This window comes from Pezoporus flaviventris, unplaced genomic scaffold, assembly GCF_033815535.1.
Source record: "Pezoporus flaviventris isolate CSIRO_AGI_PZ_B2104156 unplaced genomic scaffold, CSIRO_AGI_Pfla_v1 ptg000035l, whole genome shotgun sequence".
NCBI lineage: Eukaryota > Metazoa > Chordata > Aves > Psittaciformes > Psittacidae > Pezoporus > Pezoporus flaviventris.
Window position 1 is genome coordinate 6,807,262 of NW_026892583.1, and position 26,480 is coordinate 6,833,741.

Here is a 26,480-nt window from a genome sequence, read left to right on the forward strand (position 1 = left end):
AGCATACCCACCCCTGTGTTTTCCGTAGCGATCCTTGAAGCTGTTTCTCAGTGTAAACTTCTGCCAAGGACACCACCCTGCAGCGTGGTTTACGTCTTGTATCCAAGAAGAAACTGGCAGATGCAGCTCCAGTTGCTTTACAGAAGAACTGACGGTGTAAGTGTGTCCCCCTCCAAGCCAAGTACGTTCCCAGAATGCTAGAAACAACCTTGATAATGCATTTGAAATTCCTGGGGTATAGTGCTAGGTCCACTGTGCTGTAAGTAAGGCCAGCTGGATTCTGACGCTACCCGAGACACCTACAAAGGCTGCATGGAGTTAGGCACCCAAGGGGCCTGTATCACACCTGAATTCCTGGATGGCTTTGGCAGGGACAGAAAATAGAGATTAAAGTAAATCCAGAGCTGCTGGAGAAAGAATTGACATTTTCGTGCTGTTGAGCAGTTGAATCTGCTGGATGTAAAACAGTGCCTTCAGCTCCAAGCTGTATGGCATATTTTTTAATGCTAGCATTTAAAAAGTGTTTCAGTAAATGCTGTCTTAAAGGCATTTGTCTGTTACCTGAATCTAAGCGGTTTTTATATAGCACTAATCATGTTTCCTCTGGCAGTAGCTGGATCTCTTGCTAGAGATTTTAAATATTAACATGCTTCCACCCACCCTCCAAATAAAGGTTCCTTCTGTTTTGGTAGATACCTGGTTTTGCTGAAGTAGGCTACACAGGTGCTTCTCCCACCTGTGGGCATGAGGTCTTTAAAAGCTGCAAATGCTTCACTACATAAAGCGTGTGGTGGGAATGTGCATGGGCTCCTGCTGGATTTCAGTCACAATCCCAGGTAGCACATTTGTTTTGAGTTGTTAATTTATGCTGGTGTGTTTTCCATGTTCCTGGCAAAGCTGGCAGGAGAAGGCTTGGGCTAAGACATTAAACGGCTCTTTGTTTCAACTCTGCAGAAGCCTTTGCTTTGATTTACTCCTGTGGATTTGGCTGTTGATAGGCAGTAATACTTGGAGCAGTAAGTGATATTTTGCTTGGTGGGCAAAGGGAGAGGGAACATCAAAGCCTTCACCTCAGGTAGCAGACCAAGACTTGTTTAAGGCTTTAAATAATGTATTTGCCTCCCTGTCAAAGCCAACTGGCAAAGGTGCTGAAGGCTGACTACTTTGTACTACAAGTGGGAAGCCATGCAAACAAACTTTGGATGATCAAAAAAAGTCACAAGTTCTGGACATTTTGCTTTTCATCTTTTAACTGGTGGATACAAGCCCAAGCTTCTAGAAGTTACTTCAACTACTGAGACATTATAAAGCATTTTAGTGATTAGTAAGCTTTTGAGTTAGTGGCATTGTGAGGAATTCTGCAGTGATTCCCTGTATGGTTTTTAAATGGCATTACAACCATCACTGCAGGAGGCCATTCCTGGCATTACTGAGAACAACTGCTAGGGAGTGTCGGGGTTTTTCTTTATACTGGAGATTTGAAATTAGGTTTCAGCGACACTGCCTGTGGAAGGGCAAAGTTTCTATTACAGAAGTTTATTAATGAGTCAGCCTTCTCTTGTCCAGGTTTAATGGAACTGATAGTATGTTGCTGTTAACAAAACTTAATCTTGTACTGAAGAACGTCTAGCCATTTATTTAACTTACTTGGATTTTTTCCCTATATAGCAGTAGTACACTTTTCTCTTAGGACCTAAGAACAAAGTCTGACAAACAGCGTCTTAGAAGATGGAAAAATACTTATGTCTCAAATGACAACAATCACAATATATCAGCATTTTAAAAGACTTAAGTTATTTTCTATTCTAAAATATAGAGGCAATAGGAACAGCATTTACATACTCTCATACTATAAATACATTGCTCCCTGAGCAGCTAGGAAAGTTTAATGAGAAAAAACTTCAGTTTCTGAATGCTCTCCACAAGCTGAACTATTTAATTATGCAACAGCCAAACAGGTTTGTATAAAATAACGTTATATTATTTTTAAACAAGTTTCACAGAATAACATTTATAAACATAGGCCTATATAATTTAAAAACAGCAAGTTTAACAGCTTCATCATGCTACAAAATTACTGTATACAAAAGATAGCCCAAGGGGATGTTAGAAGTGCTCTCTTGCTTGAAGGGTTTTCTGGTCTACTTCTAGTGTAACCCAAGTCATCTGCTGGTTCTCAGGTCTCATACTTCCTCGGCAGCTCTCAATATAATCACTGCATATGTAAGCTCTTTGAAGAGAGGTCAGTGTGCTAGCAAACAGGTAAAAAAACCTAGCTATTTCCTATCACTAATATAATTTTAGGGTATTTCTCTTAAAGAATAAAGTGGATGCTCATCCTCTAATGTCACAGGGAAAAGCAGAATTCCACATGGCTTGCAAGTTTTACATGGGTGTTCTTTTCATCCATGAAGAATAATGTGCTTACTACCTCACTGGATCTGGTGTGATAGGGAAGAGCAGAGAGTGATACAGAAAGAGAAGCCTTTCACCATTTAATTCAGTCGCTCCCCACTGGCATGCAGGCTAAGCTTTGCGTTAGCTTATACATGACATGTTGTAGCACCATTAATACGTGAATCAGCTGCTTTAATTCTACTACCTCTGTCTTCCACCACATCCAGTGCAGAACTTTAAAGTGCAAATTTTAAAATTTAGGAAAACTTTATTTATTTTGGGGGAGAAAAGGTTCAGGGGGGTGTGTGATTTTTCTGGTTTTTTTTTTTTTTTCTTTAGAGGAATTGTCATTCATCAGGTAAAGCAACATTAAGCTGAACCTTCCACACAGCTTTGAACCGAAGCACCTCCTGGGAACTAAGAGCTACAGTTTTATTCTTTTTTACTGTATGTTTCATTGAGATTGACATAAAGGTTCTATTAGAAGGGGTTTAAATTTATCCTAATTTCTCACAACACGAAGGGGGAAAGGTGAGGGAAATCTTACACTGCAAGGGTTCCTTTACTGGTATTACAGTTGTGCTGAGACTGGATGCTCTGTCCCTTCAGTAATGATTTTGCTTTTTCTTTTTTGATGGCATTTATAATGCAAACCCCAAGAAAGAGCTACAGAATTTGTGCTGTTCAATCTGTGAAAAGAGCTGATGCAAATACACCCCACTCCACCACCAACTGCAGTGGTTCACTGCCTCATTCCCATATGTATCACCTGTATTGGTCACTTCCAAGAGCCAGGAACAGCTCTTACCTCTCCCATCCTGCCAGTGGAGCTGTGTTTTGCTCCAATCACCACCACACAGTCAGAACACTCAGATGCTATTCTGCACCCAAAATAGCCAGTGTAGAGCATCTGCTGTATCTAACACTACTTCAGAAATGTACAGACTTAGACTGTGTTTAGATATTATGAAAGCAACCAGCAGGATTACTAGGCATTAGACTCTGTGCTCATACCTCCCTTTCTGTAACCTAGCCATGAGTACCACACCTGCAGACACTGTTCTAGGAGACACCAGCTACAGAGATTTAAACACTTTTCTTTGTAGCCAAGCCCTAGGACAAGAGCATTGCACGGTCTATTCTGAAAATGTCTCCAAACACATGGATGAATTTGGTGTTTCCATTTGTTGGTAGTACTCGGAAGTCAAGTTTTACTCCACTCAAGCTCTGGCTCACTGTTGTGGTTTAAGCTCAGCCAGCAACCCAACATGAAGCTGCTTGCTCACTCTCCCCCTTCCTCCCCCTGCTCCCAGAGGGATTGGGAGGAGACTTGAAAGAATGTAACTCCCACGGGTTGAGATAAGAACAGTCCAGTAACTAAGGTATAGCACAAATCACTACTGCTGCCACCAATAATAAGGGAAATAACAAGGGAAGAGAATACAACTGCTCACCACCCGCTGACCAATACCCAGCCCAACCTGAGCAGTGTTCTAGCCCTTCTGGGTAACTGCCCCCAGTTTATATACTGGGCATGATGTGCTGTGGTATGGAATACCTCTTTGGCTAGTTTGGGTCAGGTGTCCTGTCTCTGCTTCCTCCCGGCTTCCCCTCCTCCCTGGCAGAGCATGAGGCTCACAAAGTCCTTGGTCAGAGTAAACATTACGGAGCAGCAACTAAAAGCATTGGTGTTATCAGCACTGTTCCCAGGCTGAAAGTCAAAAACACAGCGCTGCACCAGCTACTAAGAAGGAGAAAAATGACTGCTCCTGCTGAACCCAGGACACTCACATTAACCACGCTTTAACTACAGTCGCTAAGGGCACAGGCCAATCCCTGTTGCTCCACCACAGCAGATGGGGTCAGCAGGGGCTGAGCGTGCCCCAGGCTCTGTACTGCCAAAGCACCTACTTTGCCAGAAGCAGTTGGGTGCAAGTGAACTGAACAGCTTAGCTTTTAAAAGATGACAACACAAAATGGCTATTGACTATGTACAGTCCCTCCCATGTTGTTTCAGTGGGGCCTTTACTAATGATCTAGGAGAATAATTCTGTAAGAAATGACATAGGAATATGAAGTGGTCTGCAAGATAAATCCAGTGAGCAAGTTAACTAAGAAACTCTTTTCTGGCCAAGCAAACAGCTACCTGGAACGGGTTTGTGCTAGGTGAAGAATGCCATTGCACTCCTGACCCTTTTAAAGTAATGGATCTAAATCAAACTCAAGCCTTATCAGCAATTGCCTATTGAAGTTGGAATGCTTAAGAATTCCTCTAACAGTCACAGAATAACTATATATTGATAAACTGAGATTGTCTTGTAGCCTTCTACTTCACACCGTTCACTTAGAAATGCTCACTTTCCATCTCATCTCACCTTCCCCATTAACTACATGCACTTTCTCTCACTGCTTACATCTGTGCTTTCGTAACAAATGAGTATCCCAAAACCAAAATTTTCTGTCCCTAAGCCCAGGTCTTTTGTTCTCTGTTTCTGTATTTTATATCAGCCTACTTAGTTATAGGAAGATTCAGGAGCTGAGAAGGATTATGTCCACCAGTGACCCAAGCCAAACCTACGAGCCAGCTGTAGGCTAATAGGCCACATATTCCAACCTAAAGTTCTTGGTAAGCAACAAAATAAAGCAAGCTAGCAAATATTTTAGTCTCACTGAAACTATGCAAAGAATTCCCATTGCCTCTTTAAAATAAATAAACATTTAAGCTATACATGGCCTTCTAAGCAATGCAGTTGAGTTCCAATGCAAGAAGCCCAATTCAGATCTTAAAGCCAGTAACACGCAATCATCAGACCAACACTTTCTTGTGCATAGGTCCACAACTGCAGGGCCTGTTTGGTGTAACATTGAAGGGGATGAAACGTAAAACTCGCATATTTAAAATACTGAGGGATTCCCATGGCAAAAGTAAACACAACAAAGCCTGTATTGTGCCTCTAAACTGCAACATTATTCTTTTGGCCTTGGTTTTTCCAATGATAATGTTGGCCAGCTGCACCTAACAAGCTAAAATGGTTCTATTACAACAACAAGCATCACTAAATCAGGGATTAAAACCAGCTATGTGTTAGTTTAGGTAAAGGTCTCCTGCTAGCCAAACAGCAGATGAACTCGGCTCCACTGGTCTCTACCGAAGGTGTCAAAAACTTGACAAAACTGGTGTGCCCAAATTTTGGTAACTAACTCTTTGGGTGAGAAACTGTGGAGATAAACTGGTCTTTTCAAAATTGCCCAAAGATTCTCTTCAAAACAAACATTTCATATAAAAAGTTCTATATGCTGAGCTATCTGGAGTTACTTAAATAATTAAATACCCAACAAGAAAGTGTCATCAGTTTGCTCCTTCTTCATCTTCTTCTCCTTTAATAAGTAGGACACCTAAGAGGGAAAAGAAAATTTGCAAAGATTTACAGGTAGATTATGCATAAAAAGGTACAGTTAATACTGATATGCCTGAAAGCTTATCCAGACTGTTGGAAAAAATCAGGCTGGCAGAAAGAGGATGTGAACTTCCGCATACCTGAACTGCTCTTAATGAGAAAAACCTTGAACAGGTCTCCTGTTGAATGTTTTTCCAACTCTTCTCAGGTAACAGGGAATAAAAAAGGTACTAAAGCAGGACCTGCACAGATCAGCCTAACTTGGTCTCTGGGAGATGCACCATGTTGGTTCAACTGCTGTCAACCAACTAGCACATCACCCTTCTGTTGCTGGGCCCTTTACTTTGTGCTGCTACTTCCACAACATACATGATCAAGTTTTATTATGGGATACCTCCTTGCTGATACCAGACTAGGATGTCCAGACCACAGAATACAATTATATTAATGTGAATCCAAGAAGCAATAGGGTCACATCTCTTAGGGATAGCTTGGATATCACGTAATAAAGCTGTGTTACACGGTAGTGTTATAGTCTATATTCACCCCTTGGGTACTTAAAAAAATCTTACAGGAACTAACAGAAGAGATGCCTTCCTGTTGAAAGAGACCTTCAGTGCTTATTTTTGTCCAGAACATATTCAACCATTTCAGTGGTGCTGAGGTCCCTTTATTAGTCATCTCACACATAGTACACAGGCATAGCAGGATCCTGGGACAGTGTAACACCAAGAACCTTATGGCCAGTTGCAGCATTTCTGACCTCTTTCTCAACATTCTAGTTTTTGAGGTTTCCATTCTGAAACGTCACTCTCTTTTTCTACATTGCATAGGAAATGTACGTGCCTAATTCAGAGCTGTCCACTGCTCCAGGCTGCAAGAATGCTTAAGGAGCAAAGGGTCTAACCTTACACTAAGAAGGTTAGTCTTTGCACATACAGATACTTGCCCTATTCCATTGTTTCAGAATGTTTCCTAATACAACAGCAAACTGACTACTGCAGGCCATCCTTCACAGCAGTACAATTTTCTCACCAGCCTTCAACTTCCTAATACTTATTACTTCAGTTGATCTGACTTCCATTTCCCAGCTATTGCTCCCTGTAATGAGGCCGTCCCCTTTTCGCCATCCCTAAACTTGTACATTCCCTGCTGCTGCTCTGACTCTGTATTAGTGTTACCAGTCCTCCTCTCCTCTTTGCTGCTTTAGCAAACAGGGGATAACAGTGAAGTGCTAACATCTCCATTAATAGAAATTAACATACTCAAAACCTGATTCTAAAATCATATCACTTTTAGTCATAATCAGGACATGCTTTAATACATTTTCATATCAGTGACTTCAAAAGGGGAGCTCACAAATAGAGGCTTACTGCAGTGACAAGGGCTATACTCAGGCATTTAGGAAACTTGCATGAAGTATTGAAAACTGGCCTCTGCACCAGAAGCAAAACAGAGTGCATCCCTGTCCATCCCCATTCCCCCATGTCACACTCTTTTTTTTGGGAAAACTAAATCAAATTTGCTAGGAAAACTGTAACTCAATTTGGCAGATAAAAGTCTTGTGAACTTAACTTACTGCTAAATCTTTTAGTTCCCTTTTAGCTATATGCTAAAACTATTTGACTGGCTAACTTCAAGAGAAAAGCCCAACTACAGGACCACTTGGATTTAACACACCAAAATCCATCATTCTCGGAAGATCCTGAAGGAAGGATCTGAGTAACAACTTCTGATTAGTTCCAAAGAGAGAAGGGAGGAATATTAATTACATAGGCACACAGATGAATTTCCAAGGTTATGATTCATTTCCCTGTGGCTGTCTTTAAATGAAGCTATTAACTTACACCAATTGCCTCATGCCCCAAACTCACCATCCAGCTTTTTCAGCTTGGGTACCCGTTTGGTTGCTTCTTCAATCCAGCTGTTCTGATCAGAGGAGAATTTCTGTTGCAGTGGATTGCCTACAAACACCAGGTCCTCTAGTAATGGCAGCTCTGCCAGTCTCACAAACTCTGCTGCAACCACAAAGGTGAAAATACCAACCAGGTTGTGGAACACAGAAAGTACACCTGCACCTCACAGTCCTTTCAAGCTCAGTACAAACATAAATAACGTGATACAACAGGAGAGAGACTGCTTGGGCTAGAACTGGTATCAGACTCCATTGGGCATAGAAGTGAAATTCAAGATGCTAACTATTTTTACTGTCTCGGATGAGTGGATATTTAGGGATTCTGTGCATGTCTGCAGGCTTATCAGAGCGACAAAGCCCTGCAACACAGATAGATAACTACTTCTTACGTGGTGACTGAACTCATGCATTCAACGTACTGCAAGAGAAGTAACAGAACAGAGGTGTGGCTTACCCCAGTCTTTCACCAAATTATTTGACATATAAAGAACCTTCAGCTTCTTCATTACATGGATACCCCTCAGTTTCTCAATGAAGTTGTATGAGATCCACAGCTCCTCTAAAGTCTCTCTAACTGCCTCCTGCAAAATGACAGGACTACTTAGGGAAGTGGAAGAATATTTTCCTTATTGTTCAGATTCTCTCTTCACTGTCCCCCCCACAGGTCACCACATGTGAGAAAATATTAAGATATATCACTCCTCATTTCCTTTTAAGCAGGTCCCTAATTATGCATGACAAATACTCATGGGAATTAAGAGCAAAGGATCTGAAATAGATTTAGGAGGACAGAAATCACAATATTAGAATAAGACAAGGAATAGCTGTCTGGAGTAGTTGTTCTTAAGGCATAGGGGCAGAGGAGACAAATTTGGCTGCTGGTGCACTGCAAGTATACATGAAGTAAATGCCATTTGACAACTGCTTTAGAAGGGGTTTTATACAAATATGAGTGATTCATTTCAGGTGCGTATATGTTTGTACCTGTTGGCCACAAGTTGCTTTCATAATTCTCTCAAAAGAGAGGTTTTTTTTTAAACCAGCCATTACACATTGACTCTGCATTTCACACTTCAGAGATATGGCATCTCTGAAGGTGGGAAGAGCTTTGAAGAGAAACATTCTGTGGGAGAAACATACGGTGTCTCTTGAGGAAGTAAATAATTTCTGTAGTCATTAAAAAAAAAACATTGATTAAAAAAAAATGAAAAAAGTTCTTCTGCCCTTAATTCAGTTGTAACAAAAATGATCCAGTATTTTCCTCAACAATTTTTTCCGTACCTGGTAGACAGAGTCCTCCCACCATCTTTTCCCTGAAAGCCGTATTGCTCCAGGTGCCAGTTAACATAAATAGGACTTTTGTCAACTGTGCGATCATAGGACTGCCAATACTTGTAGTAAAGAAGCATAGCCTGAGTATCTTCAGCTAGAAAATTCCTCATGCAAAAAGCCTGCAGGAACTACTTTCATGTAAAGTCAGTGGATTCAGAGGGCTTTACAGATAAACAGCAGTTTTCCAATAAAAGTTGGGCTCATCTTTACCAACAACAATTAAATCTCTCTTTCTAAAATCCTTTTATGTAGCAAATTAGCTCTGAAAAACCTTCAAAGATTAGGAATGTTTGAACAAAAAAAAGAGAAAGACCATCTGAAAATTCAGACGCAACGATATAAAAGGGCAAACAGATCATAGAAAAGGAGAAAATACATTGTTAGGCAACAATGTAAATTCAGCAAAGACATTTTTGAACACAGGGGAATTATCCCACTTTCTAGACAGCACTCCATCGTTACTGAAGAATTGATACTAAGAAGCGCATACCAATCCATTCAAGTTCTTTATGTTATTTCTTCCCAAAGACAGAATCCTCAAATTTTCTGTAACAGATAAAAGAAAGGGTTTTGTTAATAAATGTGAGGGCATTTTTAAATATAAGAAGATGCCATATTTTACTTACAAACAAACTGCATTCTGAACAGCTTGTCTTAAGAAAGAATGACAGAAACAAAACCTCCTAACCTACACAGATCATCAGGAGCAGATGCAGTGAACAGCTCAGAAACATGCTCACGAATACAAAGCTGTTCATGTGTAGGTTACTTAGTTGAAATTCAGACCAGATAAATACTAAATATCAATTATTATTTCACCTTGCACCTGAACTCTAACTGCTAATTTTTTGATGCTACACAGTTCATACTCCTTCTCCAGGCAAAAGTTGTTCTAATCTTATTTTAAGGCAGCAGATTCAATTTCTATAATGAAGGCAGCATACAAAACTACCTTAGAGAAGTCTGATGAGGGGCTTTTCAACTTGTTCTAGCACCCAGATAAAACTAGTGTAATACTAGTCTAACTCAAAGCTAACACAAAATAGCAGTCTTTTTGTATAGCTCATGTTCATCCTTCTCACAAGTATTCTTGCAGCTGTAAATAAGCAAATGGAGTCACAGCATGCAGCTGGGTTAACTCTGGATTTATACCTTTCATTAATGTTTTAACACTTCTTTGTAACTGCATTAAGGATTAAATACTTAATAATCTTGCTTTGCTCTTGTATGCATAATGATTGAAAATGCGTGGTACAATGATTCACGACAAAGCTGATGAAAGTCTCAGCCAAGTAGCAACAGGTAGTCCATACAGCACATGTAGTGGCTAGAGACTGCTACAGAGAGAGATTCCAGGCTGAGCTAGAATAGATAGTTGTATGCTCTGACTCAAGAAAAGCAGGGATGAAACCACACCTGATAAAACCACACCTGGCAAATATTCTAAAACAGGAAGATTATTTGTCATTAAAAAGTTGATTCACAATAATAATTCTTTTTGGTTTGAAACACAATCGCTTAATACAGGACCACGCTCAAAAAATGAAGAATCATAATCAGTAAGTCTACTTTAATCAGTTAGAATACTATAGCTAATATTCTCCAGAATATATCCCTAAGGATCCCCATCCACAGGTGGTGGGAGATGGCCTTTTGTTCTAGCTAGCTATTCTCTCTGGAGCTCACGTTTATAAACTATATATTTGCACTAGCTTCTGAAATTTGTAAGAAATGAAAGGACCCTTACAACTACAGAAATGAATGATTGCTTAAAAAGCCATGCCTTAAAATTGTTTCTAACTGCTGTTACTGTTTTTTATTACTCTTGTTCCAAGATATTTTATAAAGGAAGAAAGATCTCCCTCACGTAACATTTACACTCTCTAAAACACAGAACTAACACTTACTGCTTTCATCTAAAATATTATTATTCACATGTATGGATACACGGGTGCGATAATTTGTGCAGATGCTGGAAAGGGACTCTTCATCAGGGATAGGACAAGGGGTAATGGGTTTAAACAGGGGAAGAACGTTTTTACTGTGAGGGTGGTGAGGCACTGGCACAGGTTGCCCAAAGTGGTGGTAAATGCTCCATGCCTGGCAGTGTTCAAGGCCAGCCTGGACAGAGCCTTGGGTGACATGGTCTTCTGTGAGGTGCCCCTGCCCATGGCAGGGGGGTTGGAAACACATGATTTTAAGGTCCTTTCCAACCATAACCATTCTGTGATTATCTACTCAGCATAATTATAATATCAGGTATACACAGCAATAGTAATCTTTTCTGGCTGAAAACAGTGTAGACACTTAAAAAGATTCCTCAGCTTCCTCTCTGCATTAAGCAAAGGCAATTATGCAATAACTAGTGGCTTGTTTTTCATGGCTCTTTGCTGCTTTCTCTCTCTTTCACTGAAGCCAAAAGAAACAGTGAGTTCGCCATATTCTATACCTTTAAGAGATGGACCATGTGGTTCTAGTCTGCTTGACTCAATAACCCAGCAAATTTCAAGGTTTCATAGCCAGCTGCCCAAGAAATAAAAGTTCAGTTCCACAGAAGAGATGGCACACCCCTTTCAAATATGAACAAAATCAAACCAAGTATACCTGATCCTCTGCAAAGTAGAATGACATTCTTCCATCCAAGCTTACAACATTGCAACCTCCTTCCAACCAATACCACAATTTCAGAGTTGATGAAATGCTAAGCATCACAACTGGCCCCACTGGCGGGTACAAAGGTGCTTTCTGAACAGATCTTCTTGTTGTCTGAACTTTATAAAGTATTTAATCTAGAAAGTTATCAACCTAGGTTGTAAATAGGAAATTGGCCTTTTCTGTATCCTCTGAAGTGTGAAATCCACTCCTTTTTAATGGCTAATCAGAAATGTTTTGGGTTTTTTTTCTGATTCTTAACTCTGTGAATCTATTGGGTTCTCCCCCAGTTGTATCACCTGCACAGTGAAACAACTGCCAAGGCTAGTGCAGGGATACATGCTTTAACACGTCTTTACTGCTTAACATGCATTCTCAAGCAAGACTGGTAATTTTAAAGGTCACTTGTCATTTTCTAAGAGGAAGGAACAAAATAGGAGAAGAATAGGTATAAAACTGGACACATATAAAAGTCATGGTGTATGTCCTATCCAAGCAATTAGAAAACAAACATAATTAATCACTGGCTTGTCACTTACTCAGGTTGCTCAGGTTGGCGATTCTTTCAATGCAGTTTGTAGACAGCGATAGTTTCCTTTAAAAGCAAGAATAATCAACTCACAATATACAAGGGATCACTGTATCAAAAGAGTTCCACGTCCAAACACCACTGCATTAGAAATAATTGTCTATTCTTACCTCATAAGATGGTGAACTAACTAGATATGTGAACAGATTTAAAATATCCTGAAACCATCAAGACTTTTACAACTTTATTTCCAAGGTTCTGGGAAAGTAGTTACTTACAGGACATACTGGATTATCTGTGTCCCTAACCTTATCAAATGTATGGCTGTGTATTTCTGAACTGGCTCTAATCTCTTTTTGGAAGTCCTGCTGAAGTCTCCTTTCTTTCTGCATAAATTTTGGAATGAATCATCAATGTGCCAGTTAGCTGATAAGACTCCAAACATGGACCTATACTTATAGGCTGATAAACAGTATGTAAAGCTTCTGGAAACAAATATCAATACAGAATCTACCTTAACTTGTAGACAGGGACCTCTGAATTAAAAAAAAGGAACTTTTTTTGTACGTGGAAAGACAAGCTCAGCTGAGGAAACAAAGGAGATTGCTGCTGCTTTGAAGGCTACACTTAAACACAGTAAATACGTATTTGCACAGTGGACATCAGAAAAAATAGAAAATTCATATAAAGAGAAGAGAGTATTTGGTTTCCAATTAACTCAATATTTGGTTTCCAATTAACTGATCTTACTCGCAGTTAACAAGCATGGAGAGAGATTCATCCATCTTCTCTACAGGAGGAATCTGACCATACAGCTTCACCTCCTTTGCCTCTGAAGCCTTCTGGCCATTTTTTTCTTCCTAAAGAAGAGAGAACATAAAGAAGAGGCTCAGTGCTACATGTAATTACTAAAAATTACTATACTAAAAACTTACTGTAAAAGTAATCACTATAGAAATAATGCCAATATAGTACTAAAAGATATTACTGGAAAGAGAAAGCATTTTGAATACCATTTATCAAGATTCCTGCTGGCATAGCATAAAAAGGGGAAGGCAGCTTCTTTTCAATATACGAAAAGAACTTGCACATTACACATGCTTTTTTTTGAAAGCTGTGTTATGCTGGAGCAATTTAATTAAGGGGTCCTAAGCTGTAAAGAAATGAAGAATAGATGGAGATCTAACACTGGGAATAATGGTACTTCCATGGAGACGGACACACAGAAGTCTTGGCAAGGGCTGATCTGTAGCACAGATTTTTAAAAGCTTTGACAGAAAAAAATCACTCAGAAACTCAGAACTCAGACCTAACTCACAGCACAAACTGAACATAGGGGAGTGCGTTTTGGTGGAGAACCTCAACAGATTCACAGAGTTAAGAATCAGAAATAAAAAATATATTTCTACTTAGCCATTAAAGAGTGGATTTCACACTTTGGAGAACACAGCAAAAGGCAGATTTCCTACTTACAACCTACGTTAATAACTTTCTAGACTAAATACTTTATAAAGTTCAGAGCTTCAGAAAAAAACCACCATAACTTCAGCATTTGGGTTTATTAAAAACTATAGTCTATTAAATCTTTTAAAATTCTGAAGCAATGGTAATTATTGACTCAACACTTGGAACAAGTATCTCCTGAGGTAGTGCCACCAGTTTTGACAGCTGCCTCCCTGACAGCACAAAGGGAGCATTTTGTCCAGTGTTCAGTGGGAGGACTGGAGGTCCATTAACAAAGGAGAAATCTACCCGGCGCTTTCAAAACAAGGGCTCTTGTTTTCTCCCCCACTTTTATGCAGCTACTGAAAAGCCAAAGCTGAGCTCTGGCCTGGTTTATACGGCTACTTTGCAATGAAATGCATTGCATCCCAGAAGTCTTTAAGAATCTCAGAGCACAAGAGAAGGTTTCGACAACATTATTGTCTCTCTTATGCATTCAAAATACTTTGGGCAACTTAATAAAAAAAAAAAGATATTAGCATATTGGCTTGGGCATTTACTTGTATTCCAGTTTCTATCCAAATCTAGTGTGTTAATTTTTACTCAAAATTAACCATTTAGCAAATAAGCATGTCAGATATTTTGCTACAGTATGGTGGATGCGTTCAAATTAAGTCACTTCATAAATGTGAAACTTGCATTTTCTTTTCTAAGAACAACACTGAATCTATTTGCATTTATACTCAGTTTATACCAACAACTAATTCTTTTTTTTTTCCTTAAAAACATGAAAAGGAGAGAGCTTCCAATGCACTGTGGCCAGCAGGAGGAAACTTCATCCCAACTGTCACGTGCTTCTGGAAGAAAGGTCAGCTGAAAAACCACAAAAAGGCATGGAGAAACCACAGACAGAACAGACACTTCTTTAAGAACATGGTAAGTTAAAGTTGCTTTGGTTTAAAGTTAAAGCTGCTTTGATTTAACTAATGTCAGCTTTACTCTAGGGCATAGCTAAACCCTTATGCCAAAGGGAAGGAAAACATCCGTAATGCAACACATCACCACATCCAATTTTTCACACGGCCTCAGAAAGGAGGTTTTAGACCCATCCCCAGCAACATGATCAGAAAAGCAAATTCAGCACTTCATGCCTAACTGCAATGGAAACTCACTGACACGGGTCTATTATCTCTAAGAGACATGTGACAGAGGAGCAAACGGAAAATAAATCTTTACCAGGAAACATGGAGTTGAAAAGGCAGAAAGAGTGAAGGGGGAAAAGCACATTTTTAATACTGAGTTCACACCTCTAGTAATGTTAATGTCTGCAAGTTGTGGTATTCTAGTCCTTATGAGGAGAGCAGGAGTCAAGTTTGTGGGATATACAAACATAACTGAAAAAACCCTGAAATACTGAGGGCACTAAACAATGAGCTGAACAGTCAAACCCCATGCCAGAGAGTACTGCAAAGCAGCTCGATACTGTTTCTACAACTTACCCATTTGGCTAGAGCTTCTCTGATAGTTGTTGCTTTCGCCTAAAAGATGAAAAAGTAAATGAATATTCATTGCAAATTTTCAGTTGCTTTGTTCACTACTTCCTCTCCCTTCTCTCCCCATCCTGCTTGTCTATCCCCTCCCACCCCTTTCCTGTATTACCTTCCTCCAGCTGGAACTCCTCAGTGCCCCATAATTTTATTCTCTGGACTACTTGATAGCATTTTCAGAAGCAACCAATTGGTTTCACGCAAGGACATTATCTTTCTGATTTCACTCTCTGCCCTGCCTGGAGCACGGGTTTGGGGTGCTGCTTGTTAGCTTTGATGGTGAAAGTCAATTCAATGGCATGAGACACTACTGCACTGAAAAATGTGGTCTAATGCTCTTAAACACCTACACTTGCTGTGCATTAGCAACTTCCCGTCTGAAAGCACATCTGTGGTAGACAGAATGATATAGCCTCTCAAGATTCACTGAGGAAAATACCGTACCTCTTGCCAATAGTCAAGAGCAATCTGGATTGTTTATATGTGTTCTTCTTCAACCATTTTATGTCAAGTCATATTAATGTGATGTGAAAACATGTATTTCTCAGGACACAGCTGCTGTATAAAGCTTTTTAAGGACTGACCCACTGACCAACTTCCTGTTATCACTATCTCCAACTTTTCTACCTCACACCAGTCTCGTTAAAACCACATAATGATACCCAAAACAGTCGTATATCAAGAAACTCTGATATAACCTAACCATTAAACACATTCCAAGATGTCTTTTGGATTCAAAAGGTTTCAGAGACCAATCTTTCACAAAAACTGATCAACAGCCTCTCTTCTACAAACCCAGGAAGACTCTAGTTTGGACATCCCTATTGTTCTTAAGTATAGCACTACCACATGCAGATAGGAGCAGCTTTTCAGGTCATCACAGATCAAAGAAATGACTGCAAGAGTTAAAACCAACAACTAACTTCCACCCTAAATCTTACAGACAATCACCTCAGCCATGGAGCTTTAGTGCTGGTCACTCAGCTCTAGACCACTGGGAACTCTGGACCCAACAATAAAAGAAAACAGTCGAGGCAGCTGTGCTGATTAACAGGTACCAGTGTGCAAGCAAACCCAGCCTGCTTCCAGTAAACCGGGGTTTTTGGACAGGCACATCACAGCATTTTCCACAATTACGGTAGCCAACCGTTACTGCCTTCAGGTACATGATCTTGGTCACTCACGTCGAAGACAGACCAGTGCCTGCTTCTGTTTCAAACTGATGTCTAACACCAGACTAGATTTTATAGCTAATGATCCATGTGAGTACAAGGAGCAGCTTCTTCCCTGATCTCTGCTGCCTTGTCTCTCCTGTTGGTGGAAATATGAAGATCAGCACAGCTGGTTATGCAGAGAAAACGTACCAGGGATTTTGTTTGCTTTGAAGCATACTTAAAATGTCTAGACAAATCATAGTACCGCCTGTCAAGGGAGGTTACGTGAGGGAAACCTCCCTCCGAGAAGCCTATTTTCAGGGTTTCTCTACCTGCACATTGATCAGTCTCCTCCAGGTATTTAGATTAAAGTCATGTTACACAGTTTCCGTACGATGGCACCCCAGACTCCCCGCTACTTTGATCTATCCCTGAAATCCCCCATTTCAATGCACAGTAACAGCGCAAGACTCCCCGCCTCAGCCACCGCCCCGAGCGCTGGATACCTCCTGGACAGCTTATGCCGTGCCCGCTGCTCGGCGCCCGACACCTTCTCGGCAAAGCCGGGGGCCCCGGAGGACTCTGCTCTGCCACAGCCGGGGCGGGAGCTGCTCAGGGGCAGCCCTGAGGGGACGCCGCTAGCCCCCGTCCCCTTCCGCCTCCCGCGCCAGGGGAGCAGCTCCATTCCCAGCCCACATGCCGGAGCAGGAGCAGGCCCCGGCCCCGGCCCCGGCCCCGGCCCGGCCGCCCCCCGTCAGCGCGGCACCGAGAAGACCCACCATCGCCACTGCTACCGTTACCGCGACGGTTGCTATGGAGCGGCCACCTCCCGCGCATGCGCAGCGCCGCCGACACCGCGAGGCGGAGGGGGCGAGCACGGAGACAACCGCACTTGGCGACCATAGAGCTGCGCCGCCACACAGAGCGTCCTATCCCGGAAGTCCCGTAAAGGGGGGTGGCCCGCGAGGCATTGTGGGACATGTCTGGAGGTCGGGGGGGTACCAAAGGTAGTCCCGCAGGAGCCCCCTGGCGGTGCCGGGCGGACACACCTCCCGCCCTCGGAGTACCCGGTAACACGGGCCCCGGTGGCCAGAGCCCTGCCAGACCCTGTCCCGAGCTCACGGGCACCCCGGTGCCCCCAGCTCCTCCTGGCATCCCAGCGACTGCCTCCGGGAAATGCGATAGGAGCTGCACCGGGTGAGGAATGCAACACAACATAACGTGGCTTGGGCTAAGGCACGCAATAGGCACGCGGTTCAGCATATACACAAACAATGGAGTGTCTGCATTGTAGCTCTGGTCTCCAAGTAGCACTGTAAATACACATACTAGTGCAAAAGGCCTTCTACAGGCCCTTCTGTGACTTTGTCCAGGAGCACCCTGACCCGTTCACAAAAGGATCTTCACAGTAAAATTACATGTCTTTTATTTTTCCTCCTTTGTTTAAAAAAATATCATTCAGCTTTCAAAACAAATGAACTGTTCAGAAACAAAAATATAACATCAAATTCTTGCTTTTTTTTATATAGTGTTTTCTCTTTCAAATTGCATATATCTGACAACATCTAACACTGAATTACTTTAAAGGCTTGTGCTTTAGAAACAAAGTCCTAGGACTTTCAAGCTACCTGGTTTTTGGTTTATTAACAACTTAACATTTACTTCCTGAACCTCCAGCTCACAATTGTTCATGGCAACAGATATGCTGAGGTAGGACTGTAGTGTGGAGTCACAGGTGGGTAACAAAACATGGTTAGAGGGAGTGCTGCTCTACCACAATACCACTCTAACTACTGAAGATGCACCTGATGAAGCAGACCAAACAGAAACCATTGGACAACCCTTTCCTCTGGCTGCAGCTTGAATAAAAGGCAGGGTACTAACCATGGGTGACGCTAACACGCATGTCACAGCAGGCTGTGGTTCTGGACTTCCTGGGCTGCCAGTTTTAGTGGAGGTTCAAGCACCAGCCAGGACTCTGCAAACGCCTCTTCAGCCAATGAGGGAGTTTGGAGAGACTGCGCATAAAGACATTTTGTGCGGAGTGAGCAGGATGGAGCTTCTCTTGGAAGAAGTGGATGGATAAATTGTTCAATTGGCAGCGATGGTGTCTGGAGAACATGTGACTTCAATCAAATGATAAGGAGTAATAAGAGTTGCAGAAAGTTAATGAGACCTGAACAGCAGCATAATGACAGTTAACTGGAGAGAAAAGATCCCTGAGAGCAAAGCAGAACTGAGTACCACAGATGAAGGTTTTGTATCTTCCTGGATTCCTACAAATCCCTTTCTTTTTGGATTTACACTTGTAGCTAAGTAGTCATTTGGTTATTTCACATTTCAAAGCCTGTCTCAGATGAAGGTTTTGTATATTCCTCTCAAACTGGTCTGACAAAATGACCTTGGAAGGAGAAATTGTACTGACAGAGGCCCTCCTTAAACAGGCCTTCAATGCTGGCACCACTCCAGAGAGACCCCTGTGAGAGATCAACTCATCTGGGAGTAAGTTGCTTCCTTCTGCCTAAATGGTGGGGAAAAATCAGGCACTAGCCAAAAATTCATTAGGATTAAAAATCCCACCTTCAGCAATCTCAGGCAGTCACGGAAAAGATATCCTGGGTTTGTCTGGGTTTTTTTTCTTTTGGGGGGGGGGAGGGATGATGGGGACAGAGGAGTGTGTCGGTTTGTGGTTTTAAGTATTATAAGTTAATCATTGCCATAAGGTGACAGCTTTTTACAGTCAGTCTTAAATCTTCTATTAACTAGGTTTTCTCTCAACTCCACTTCCTTCCTAAGAACAACTGTCAGCATCCATTGACACCATAACTAATGAGTCCCACAAGTAATTAATCCCTAACTAAATGACAGGTGTTATTAGTTTGAAACAAGCAATGAGGAGAGATTTAAGACCTGCACGCAGCATAACTAATTTAACCATACTTTAACCTATACAACAGCATTTGAATACTGAGTGTCAAACGCCAGTCCAAGACATAAGAGGAACACATGGTTACATCCCTAATCCAAGACAGTGCTAGTGTTGCCATTCTCCCTGGATGACAGAAGAAGTTCTCTTCATTTTCCCACACTAGAGTTTTTGTTGGAAACAGATGGTGTCACCAGAAGACCACTACCTAAGATCAAGGTATACTAGCCTCCTTATAAATAGATATCCCCAGCTTCATGTATATAGGGAACATTTCCAAAGTGTGTACGGCTGTAATGTGAGAGTTCTGGGCTAAGGTAACTTAAGACCAAAAGCCCGAATCATTCATCATTTTGATGGCAAAGTTTATCATTCAGTGCCATCATTTCTGATGTGTGATCCAGTCTGTAATTGCTGAGAGTGTAGGCTAGCTGTTAAATTCCGAGTCATAAATACTGCAAGCAAAAAGGTACTTGTTTCTTGACATCATGACCAATTCAGGCTGTCAAATTTGTACTACAGTGCAATTTATCATTGTTTCACTTTATCTCTGTGTACCCAGTTAAAATAACTTAAACTAGCCCAAAGAAATCCCTTTCTTTTTGGATTTATGCTTGTAGCTAAGTAGTCATTTGGTTGTTTCACATTTCAAAGCTTTTCTCAGTCAGTCCCTCCAATTCACCAGTCATTTTGTTGGCTCAAGCTCAGTCCTCTGCAGTTCTGCCACAGTTTGCAGGTGGTTAAGTGTTCATCCCAAATGCAAGCGCAAAAACTCCTGAATCTTTCCCCAGGAGTGTTCCTGTGCATGGGCATGTGCTTTGCTCTCTCCACCCCCCAGAACAGGCACGCCCAGGACACGATCCATAGCTACCTGACAAAATGGAGTAGAGGGAGGATCAATTCGGTGACCAGCTCCTGGATAACTCAGGAGTTTAAAGTTTTCTTTTCCATGCTGGCGTAGACGCCCAATTGCCAGCTCAGCATATAAGGAGCTCTTCCACATACGATCATCTTCCCCTACCACCAAGAGAAAGTGACCTTCTGCTTTTTCAATGGGGATCGTGCAAGGAGAATTGGCAGGATTTGTTGGGTCATCCAGAGCTTCAAAAATGTCAAATACACCATTGTCAGAAACACTGACCTTTTTCATATCGAAACGCAGCCCAGGCAGAGTCATCTCACCATAATGGAGGTCTGCAACTGTGTTTGAACTACAGCCGGAGATACAGACAGCAGCCACTACTTCAGGCAGGAAGGTGATCATGGAGAGTGCTAATTCTGCCCCTTTCCCAGTCCCAATCACTCCAACTCCTGGTCCCTTCACCTTCAGGTAAGATAGGGGATGGGGAATAGGGGAAGAAAGGAATAAAGGAAGTGTAAATTATAATGGGTTTAGCCATTAAATGCCTTTGGAGTTGTATTATTAAAAAAAAATTGAAAAATAGGTTACTTATTGATGTGACCTGTGGGAAAGCTACAGCCTGGACCCTGGCTCCTCTCTCTGTTTAGTGTCTTGTTTTTCAGAGACAACAAGAGCTGGCAAATCCCATAAAACAACACAGACACAAGAAATACCATCATTTGGACCTCACCTAGTCCTAACTGCTTATTTTGATGCTATTTTCTCTTTTTCCTAAAACAGGCAGCAGGAAAATCAAGCACATGTCTCAGGCAAACAAAGTAACCTCACAAATGACATTTGAAGGATAAGTAATTTTCAGTCTTGTCCTTTCCTAGCCCAGAAAGTAAACCTGAAAACAACATCCCAAGCCATCAAATCCATTCCTTTGCTGACTATTGCACAGCTTTGTACCATCTTCTCTTAAACTGCTTTCATTTTAAAAAATAATTAAATAATCTTTTATCACCACTGCTCCTGTTTAGACGCTATTCCAGCACTTCATAGAATCACAGAATAGTTAAGGTTGTAAAGGATCTTAAGACCATCAAGTTCCAAACCATGTCACCCAAGGCTCTGTCCAACCTGGCCTTGAACACTGCCAGGGATGGAGCATTCACAACCTCCCTGGGCAACCCAATCCAGTGCCTCACCACCCTTACAGTAAAGAACTTCCTCCTTATATCCAATCTAAACTTCCCCTGTTTAAGTTTTAACCTGTTACCCCTTGTCCTGTCACTACAGTCCCTAATGAAGAGTCCCTCCCCAGCATCCTTATGGGCCTCCTTCAGATACTGAAGGCTGCTATGAGGTCTCCACGCAGCCTTCTCTTCTCCAGGTGGAAAAGCCCCAACTTCCTCAGCCTATCTTCATACAGGAGGTGCTCCAGCCCCCTGATCATCCTCGTGGCCCTCCTCTGGACTTGTTCCAACAGCTGCATGTCCTTTTTATGTTGAGGACACCAGAACTGTACACAATACTCCAGGTGAGGTCTCACGAGAGCAGAGTAGAGGGGCAGGATCACCTCCTTCAACCTGCTGGTCACGCTCCTTTTGAATGTTCTAATGATCAGAAATCTAGTTTCCAGCATGAATTTATATCCAGCTCATGCTAGAAGTCACTCTGCAGTCATATGCATATCAACCTACACAGGACCTACACTTTTTCCATTATTTGGCCTAAACCTTCCCAGCAGAAACTGACACTCCAAAACCACTACTGCCACCACTTGGGTGTAACTGCTGAATCCTCCCTTGTACTGAGGTGTCTCATTCCACTCACCTTGGGGTGACGCTGTAGGAATCTAGCTGCCTCCTCAAAGTACTCAAGCTGGAATTCTTTCATGACCTTAGGCAGATCTTCAAAGTCAAAATACGGCAGAGAAAGAGCAGCAAAGCCACGGGTAGCCAGGAGACTGGATCTAAATTCAACCAAACCTCCTTCATCCCCATACATGTCGATCACTCCTGGAAAGGGGCCATCCCCTATATTAAAAAGAAGGGGTATAGAGGACAAGTTATCAAACGATACACTGAAAACTATCTGGTGAAGAGTGAACAACAAAATATGGATGGCTTAAGAGATTTTCTGTTAATACTCATTACTTTTCCATTTGCACAGTACACATAAGAGAACCAGTGCTGTAGCCCACTTCAGCCTTTTTCAAACTATGAACACGTTCTTACCTTCCTGTAAGAAATACATGAACAGTTAAACTTGGGTTTTTTTTTAAATGCGTTTTCCAGTGGTCTTAACCTACCTCCCTCAGAACAATCAGACCCTGAATCATCTCTTTTCCCCACAAAGAAGTCATACCTTAATTAGCAAAATGCAAGCTCATTACTAATGAGGCAAGAGCATTAAGCCCTGGAAGTAAATCCTACAAAACTTACACAAACTCTGGAATAAAGTGCATTGAGCAAAGCACAGGAAAGAGACACCTGTTCCTCTAGGAAATCAACTGGGCTTAATATCTCTATCTCAACATCAGCACTGTAACATTTGGCAGCAGAACTGCTACTGCAGATGTGAAGAAAGCTGTATGGGTATGGTTATGTGTGCGTGACTGATACACAGATAAATATGTGCAGACATGTACAATCAGTCCCACAAACCTACAGAAACAATCAGAACCACAACTTGAAATGAACATGGTTTTGCAGCCAAGATTGTGTTGTGATATTACTGTATGCCATGCCAGCAGATCTTGAGTTAAAAGGCTAAGGATACTACACTACCTGTTGGAACTAAGAAAGACCCCTGGCCACCAGATGTCACCACCAATGTGCACGGATCCAGCTTGCTACAATTATATTGGCAGAAAAAGTACATGCTTGAGTAAGAATGCATTAACTTTGGCACTGCCTATGTGCAACAAAGGCAAGACCCTCTGGCTTTTCAAGGTGATTAAGAAAAGGAAGTTTTGGACGAGACATACTAGATGGTGGAAATCTTCTAACTTAAAGCCTTAGGAAGTCAGAGAAGGACTTAAACATGCTTTTGGGCTCCTTTTCTTTCAGTTCTGTAACTTTCCACAGAAGTTCAATATTCTACTCGAGAGAAAATATGCCTGGATAAATTTATCATAATGCCATGATCAGCAGTAACCTTTAGTTAACAACAGTCAGCCTAGATGGCTAGGAAAAAAAAGTGTGCATTCATTTATCATCCCTACCTGGAAAGCTTTCTAGCAAGCATGTGATCGGAACACAGTCAAGCATGAATGTACTTCTCTCTCATGAAGACAACCTTTAACTTACACAAGGATCTTGGACTGCCCACACATGCCCAAGTATACAGTTTCTGCATAGCTCATCAAAAGAAAGAATAAATGGGCTAGTCAACTTTACTATTGCTTAAAAACAAAGAAAACCTTTCTGTAACTCTTATGCCTGAATTGAGAAACCTCTTTCATATCAAAAGTACAGCGTAAGCCCTCTCACGTCATCTCACTTTTACTAAAACTGGTTCACATTTAACATTCCTATCTGAGTAATATTAACATTTTCCCATTCCAGGAGCAAAGAAAGGTGTGGTAGCAATGCTGTAACTGGATCCTCCATCAAGAAGGGCGCCAGTATCACTTAAGCAATGATTCCAGATTTTGCCATGCTATTGCAACACTACACTTTCTGAAGGGAAAAATGCAGTTCCATCTTTCAGATCTCTGGATTCCCGCTGAGCTCAGCAGAAATCCAGGTCATCTTCTAAGGGAGGATATATCAAAACAACCACATCTCGGTGATGAAAAGCCCAGCATGCCGATTAAACATTTGAACCAAAATTCAAAGTTCAATCTCTGTTGTTGCTTTTTTTTTTTTCCTCCCCTCTTCAGTGGACTCTGGATCCTTATCTAAATGGATAAAAAGATTATTGGTTTGGAGATAATTCCCTAATACTTAAATCCCTAATAACTGTAGTGATATTCACAGGATTTGCTTAACAGAGCTGCTACAAATTAGAGGCAATAGGGAGGGCAGTTCTAGTAGCATGACACTCAGGGAAATACAAGAAGTTTAAATCATGGCTTATGCATACACACACCATCATCAGTGTAAAGTTTCATTTTCCAGCAGCACTGCCAGTCCATCAGAATATCACACCTCATAAAGCACAACCATCCCACAAGCAGAACAGGTAGAACTTGCTCAGAAATCTATTTTGCCTTTATACCATAGTACAACTGAAGTAGCTCAACTATTAACTTAGCTTTGGCTCTGGTGTAACAGAGGAGGAATACTTGTATTTTCTTGAATCTCTTCCACTGTTCTGCTTACTGGCATGTGTTTCACATGGAAGAAAAATGCCTTTTCAATTTGATCATGCTCAGGGTAAAATCCTTGGGAGATTTAGCACAGGTTCACACAATGAAGGGTATTAGATTTTTTCAGTGTTACAGATTCTGGCAAATCCAGAGCAAACACCAAACCTACTGAAAAAACACAGACCAAGAGCAGCTACGTTGTACACTCACAACTCCATTCTCATTTAGCTTCTGTCCCGTAAGAGCCATCTGCCCCTGCCTGCCCTCCTCGGCGCTGCCGGTGAGGACCAGGCAGTGTGGCCGTGCAACACCCGGGCCGGGACGCGTCGCGAGAAGCCTTCGGAAACGTCTCCGCCAGATTTCAAGGAAAAAAAGCCCTGTCTAAAGGGTGGCGTTCAGCTCTCTTACGGAATATGGATTTCCCGGGTGATACCCTTTGCATATGTTTCTTTTAAAGACTTTCCTTGCTCTGACCAGAGACAGCAGGGGCCCGTCAGCCGCAGGATGAAGGTCTCCGGCCGGGCACTCACCCGGCGGCAGGAAGAGAGAACCCCTTACTCTTCCCTCCTTCAGCCGGATCCTCCGCACGCCGGGGGCCGTAAACCACCTCTCCACCTCGGCCTTGGCCACCACGGGCCCGGGGAAGGCGCCGGGCTGGCTATGGCCCTGGTGCACCAGCATCTCCACCTTCATCGGGGTGCCGGTGCTGCGGGGAACGAGCCGCTGGTAAGGCCTCTCCATGCCGGCGGGGGAGAGGCTCCAGAAGAGCCCCATGGGCTCCACGCCGGTGTAGTCCCCGCCCTGCGAAGCGTCCGTGCCCAGGTGCAGCTCGCCGCGGCCGTCCGCCCGATAGTGCGCGCACGACTGGAAGAGGCATCCGCGCTCATCCGCTGCCACAGCCCGCAGGGTCACCGGCTGCCCCGGGCCCAGCCCCGCAACCCGTGTCTCCACCCGCTCGTCCGCCAGCGCGGCGGCGGGGGACACGGCCATGCTTACGGCCGGTCGCCGAGGGGCGCGGAACAAGGCCCGCACCGGGGTCGACGCGACAGCGACAGCTCTCCACATGATGGCGGCAGCTAGGCGGCAGCCCTGCGCCAACGGCAGAAACGGTAGCGCTGCCGCCGCCCCGTCCAGACGGCCTCAATCGATAGCAGAGCCCCCGGCCCTCCCGCCCGGAGCCGGGGCGGGAGAGGTCGATCCCCACCCGCGGCCATTCCCGCCCCCCGGAGCCTCCCCCAGTCCATCCTGAGCAGCGAGCCGCTGGCTAACGTTTGGTTTTAATCCGTTACAAATACAGGGAACGCAAACAGCATAAACATACCTGCAGAATTCACCTCAACACGAACAGCAGCCCAGACCACATCCACCCACCTCGGCACTGACGCGTTAAAACCTGACTTCTATCCAACAACGCAACGCACCGGCACCCCACGAGCGACAGTCAAGTGCTTCTCGCCTCAGCCTCGCACTCGGGTGCCAGGAGTTACGGGGTATCCCTAGGCAGGGGTTGAGAAGCGTTCGGCTGGTCCCCATTCCTCAGGGAATGTGGCCTGTGTGGCCTGGCGGGACGGAGACGCGACGCAGGGCCACAAACCTGCCTGCATGGCGCTACTCCATGGCAAGGCAAAGCTGCCTTGTGGAGCTGCCATGCCAGCTTCACGGACTTGCTATTTTTATCAGCGCTTCCAAGCAGGCAGCTGTGGAGGCATAAAGGGAATATACAAGCAGGGAGAAACGACCCTTCCAGCAGTGCTGTGGACCTGCGCAGGGATATACAGCCTTGCTGAGGAGATACCTGTGAGGAAGGAGGCATGGACCCAGAGGTAGAGTGCAAGCCGGATTGTTTATTGAACAGATTACGTCATATTTATATACTTCCAAGCAATTAGCCAAGCACATCTGTGTTTGCCTTGCGGTTACATCACGTGAAAGGTACATCTGATTTTCTTATCGACATCCTCTTTCCAGTTCCGACGTCCTTGTTCCTTGCCAGCTCCAGCGTCTTCCAGGTACCAGTCAGGGACA

The 26,480-nt window shown here is 42.9% G+C and overlaps 2 protein-coding genes and 1 long non-coding RNA gene across 5 annotated transcripts; all 3 read right to left on the minus strand.

Moving 5' to 3' along the window:
• Nucleotides 1–1,604: 1,604 nt before the first annotated feature.
• Nucleotides 1,605–17,294, minus strand: DNAL1 (dynein axonemal light chain 1). 3 transcript variants are annotated; one of them, XM_061462402.1, is made up of 9 exons: nucleotides 17,147–17,292; nucleotides 15,166–15,204; nucleotides 12,974–13,083; nucleotides 12,234–12,289; nucleotides 9,533–9,588; nucleotides 8,165–8,291; nucleotides 7,670–7,813; nucleotides 5,730–5,793; nucleotides 1,605–2,230 (listed from the first exon to the last, which is right to left on the minus strand). In XM_061462402.1, the coding sequence occupies exons 1-8, from the start codon at nucleotides 17,147–17,149 to the stop codon at nucleotides 5,747–5,749; spliced, it is 582 nt and encodes a 193-aa protein (XP_061318386.1). In that variant the 5' UTR covers nucleotides 17,150–17,292; the 3' UTR covers nucleotides 1,605–2,230; nucleotides 5,730–5,746. The 3 variants fall into 3 exon arrangements, with proteins under 3 accessions (XP_061318386.1, XP_061318387.1, XP_061318385.1); XM_061462403.1 differs by lacking the exon at nucleotides 1,605–2,230 and having other exon boundaries at nucleotides 5,654–5,793; nucleotides 7,670–7,810; nucleotides 17,147–17,294; XM_061462401.1 differs by lacking the exon at nucleotides 1,605–2,230 and having other exon boundaries at nucleotides 5,654–5,793; nucleotides 17,147–17,290.
• Nucleotides 17,295–17,776: 482 nt separating this feature from the next.
• On the minus strand, nucleotides 17,777–19,763 carry LOC133273823 (uncharacterized). The gene is made up of 2 exons (XR_009744940.1): nucleotides 18,752–19,763; nucleotides 17,777–18,643 (listed from the first exon to the last, which is right to left on the minus strand). It is a non-coding gene; the product is annotated as an uncharacterized LOC133273823 (long non-coding RNA).
• Nucleotides 19,764–19,766: 3 nt separating this feature from the next.
• On the minus strand, nucleotides 19,767–25,759 carry LOC133273821 (acyl-coenzyme A thioesterase 5-like). The gene is made up of 3 exons (XM_061462404.1): nucleotides 24,986–25,759; nucleotides 21,974–22,176; nucleotides 19,767–20,617 (listed from the first exon to the last, which is right to left on the minus strand). Exons 1-3 carry the CDS (start codon nucleotides 25,518–25,520, stop codon nucleotides 20,042–20,044), a joined length of 1,314 nt encoding a protein of 437 aa, XP_061318388.1. The 5' UTR covers nucleotides 25,521–25,759; the 3' UTR covers nucleotides 19,767–20,041.
• Between the last annotated feature and the right edge of the window lie 721 nt (nucleotides 25,760–26,480).

Bases quoted from the DNA above. Each gene is read 5' to 3' on its own strand.
- DNAL1 (XM_061462402.1), bottom strand. The intron at 8,292-9,532 runs GTATGCGCTTCT...GTCATTTTGCAG, and splicing joins TAAAGAACTTGAATGGATTG to GAGGCAGTTAGAGAGACTTT. The intron at 7,814-8,164 runs GTAAGCCACACC...TTGTGGTTGCAG, and splicing joins TAATTTGGTGAAAGACTGGG to CAGAGTTTGTGAGACTGGCA.
- LOC133273821 (XM_061462404.1), bottom strand. From the start codon at position 25,520: ATGTGGAGAGCTGTCGCTGTCGCGTCGACCCCGGTGCGGGCCTTGTTC. The intron at 22,177-24,985 runs GTGAGTGCCCGG...TTTTTAATATAG, and splicing joins TTCTCTCTTCCTGCCGCCGG to GGGATGGCCCCTTTCCAGGA. The intron at 20,618-21,973 runs GTGAGTGGAATG...TCTTACCTGAAG, and splicing joins TCCTACAGCGTCACCCCAAG to GTGAAGGGACCAGGAGTTGG.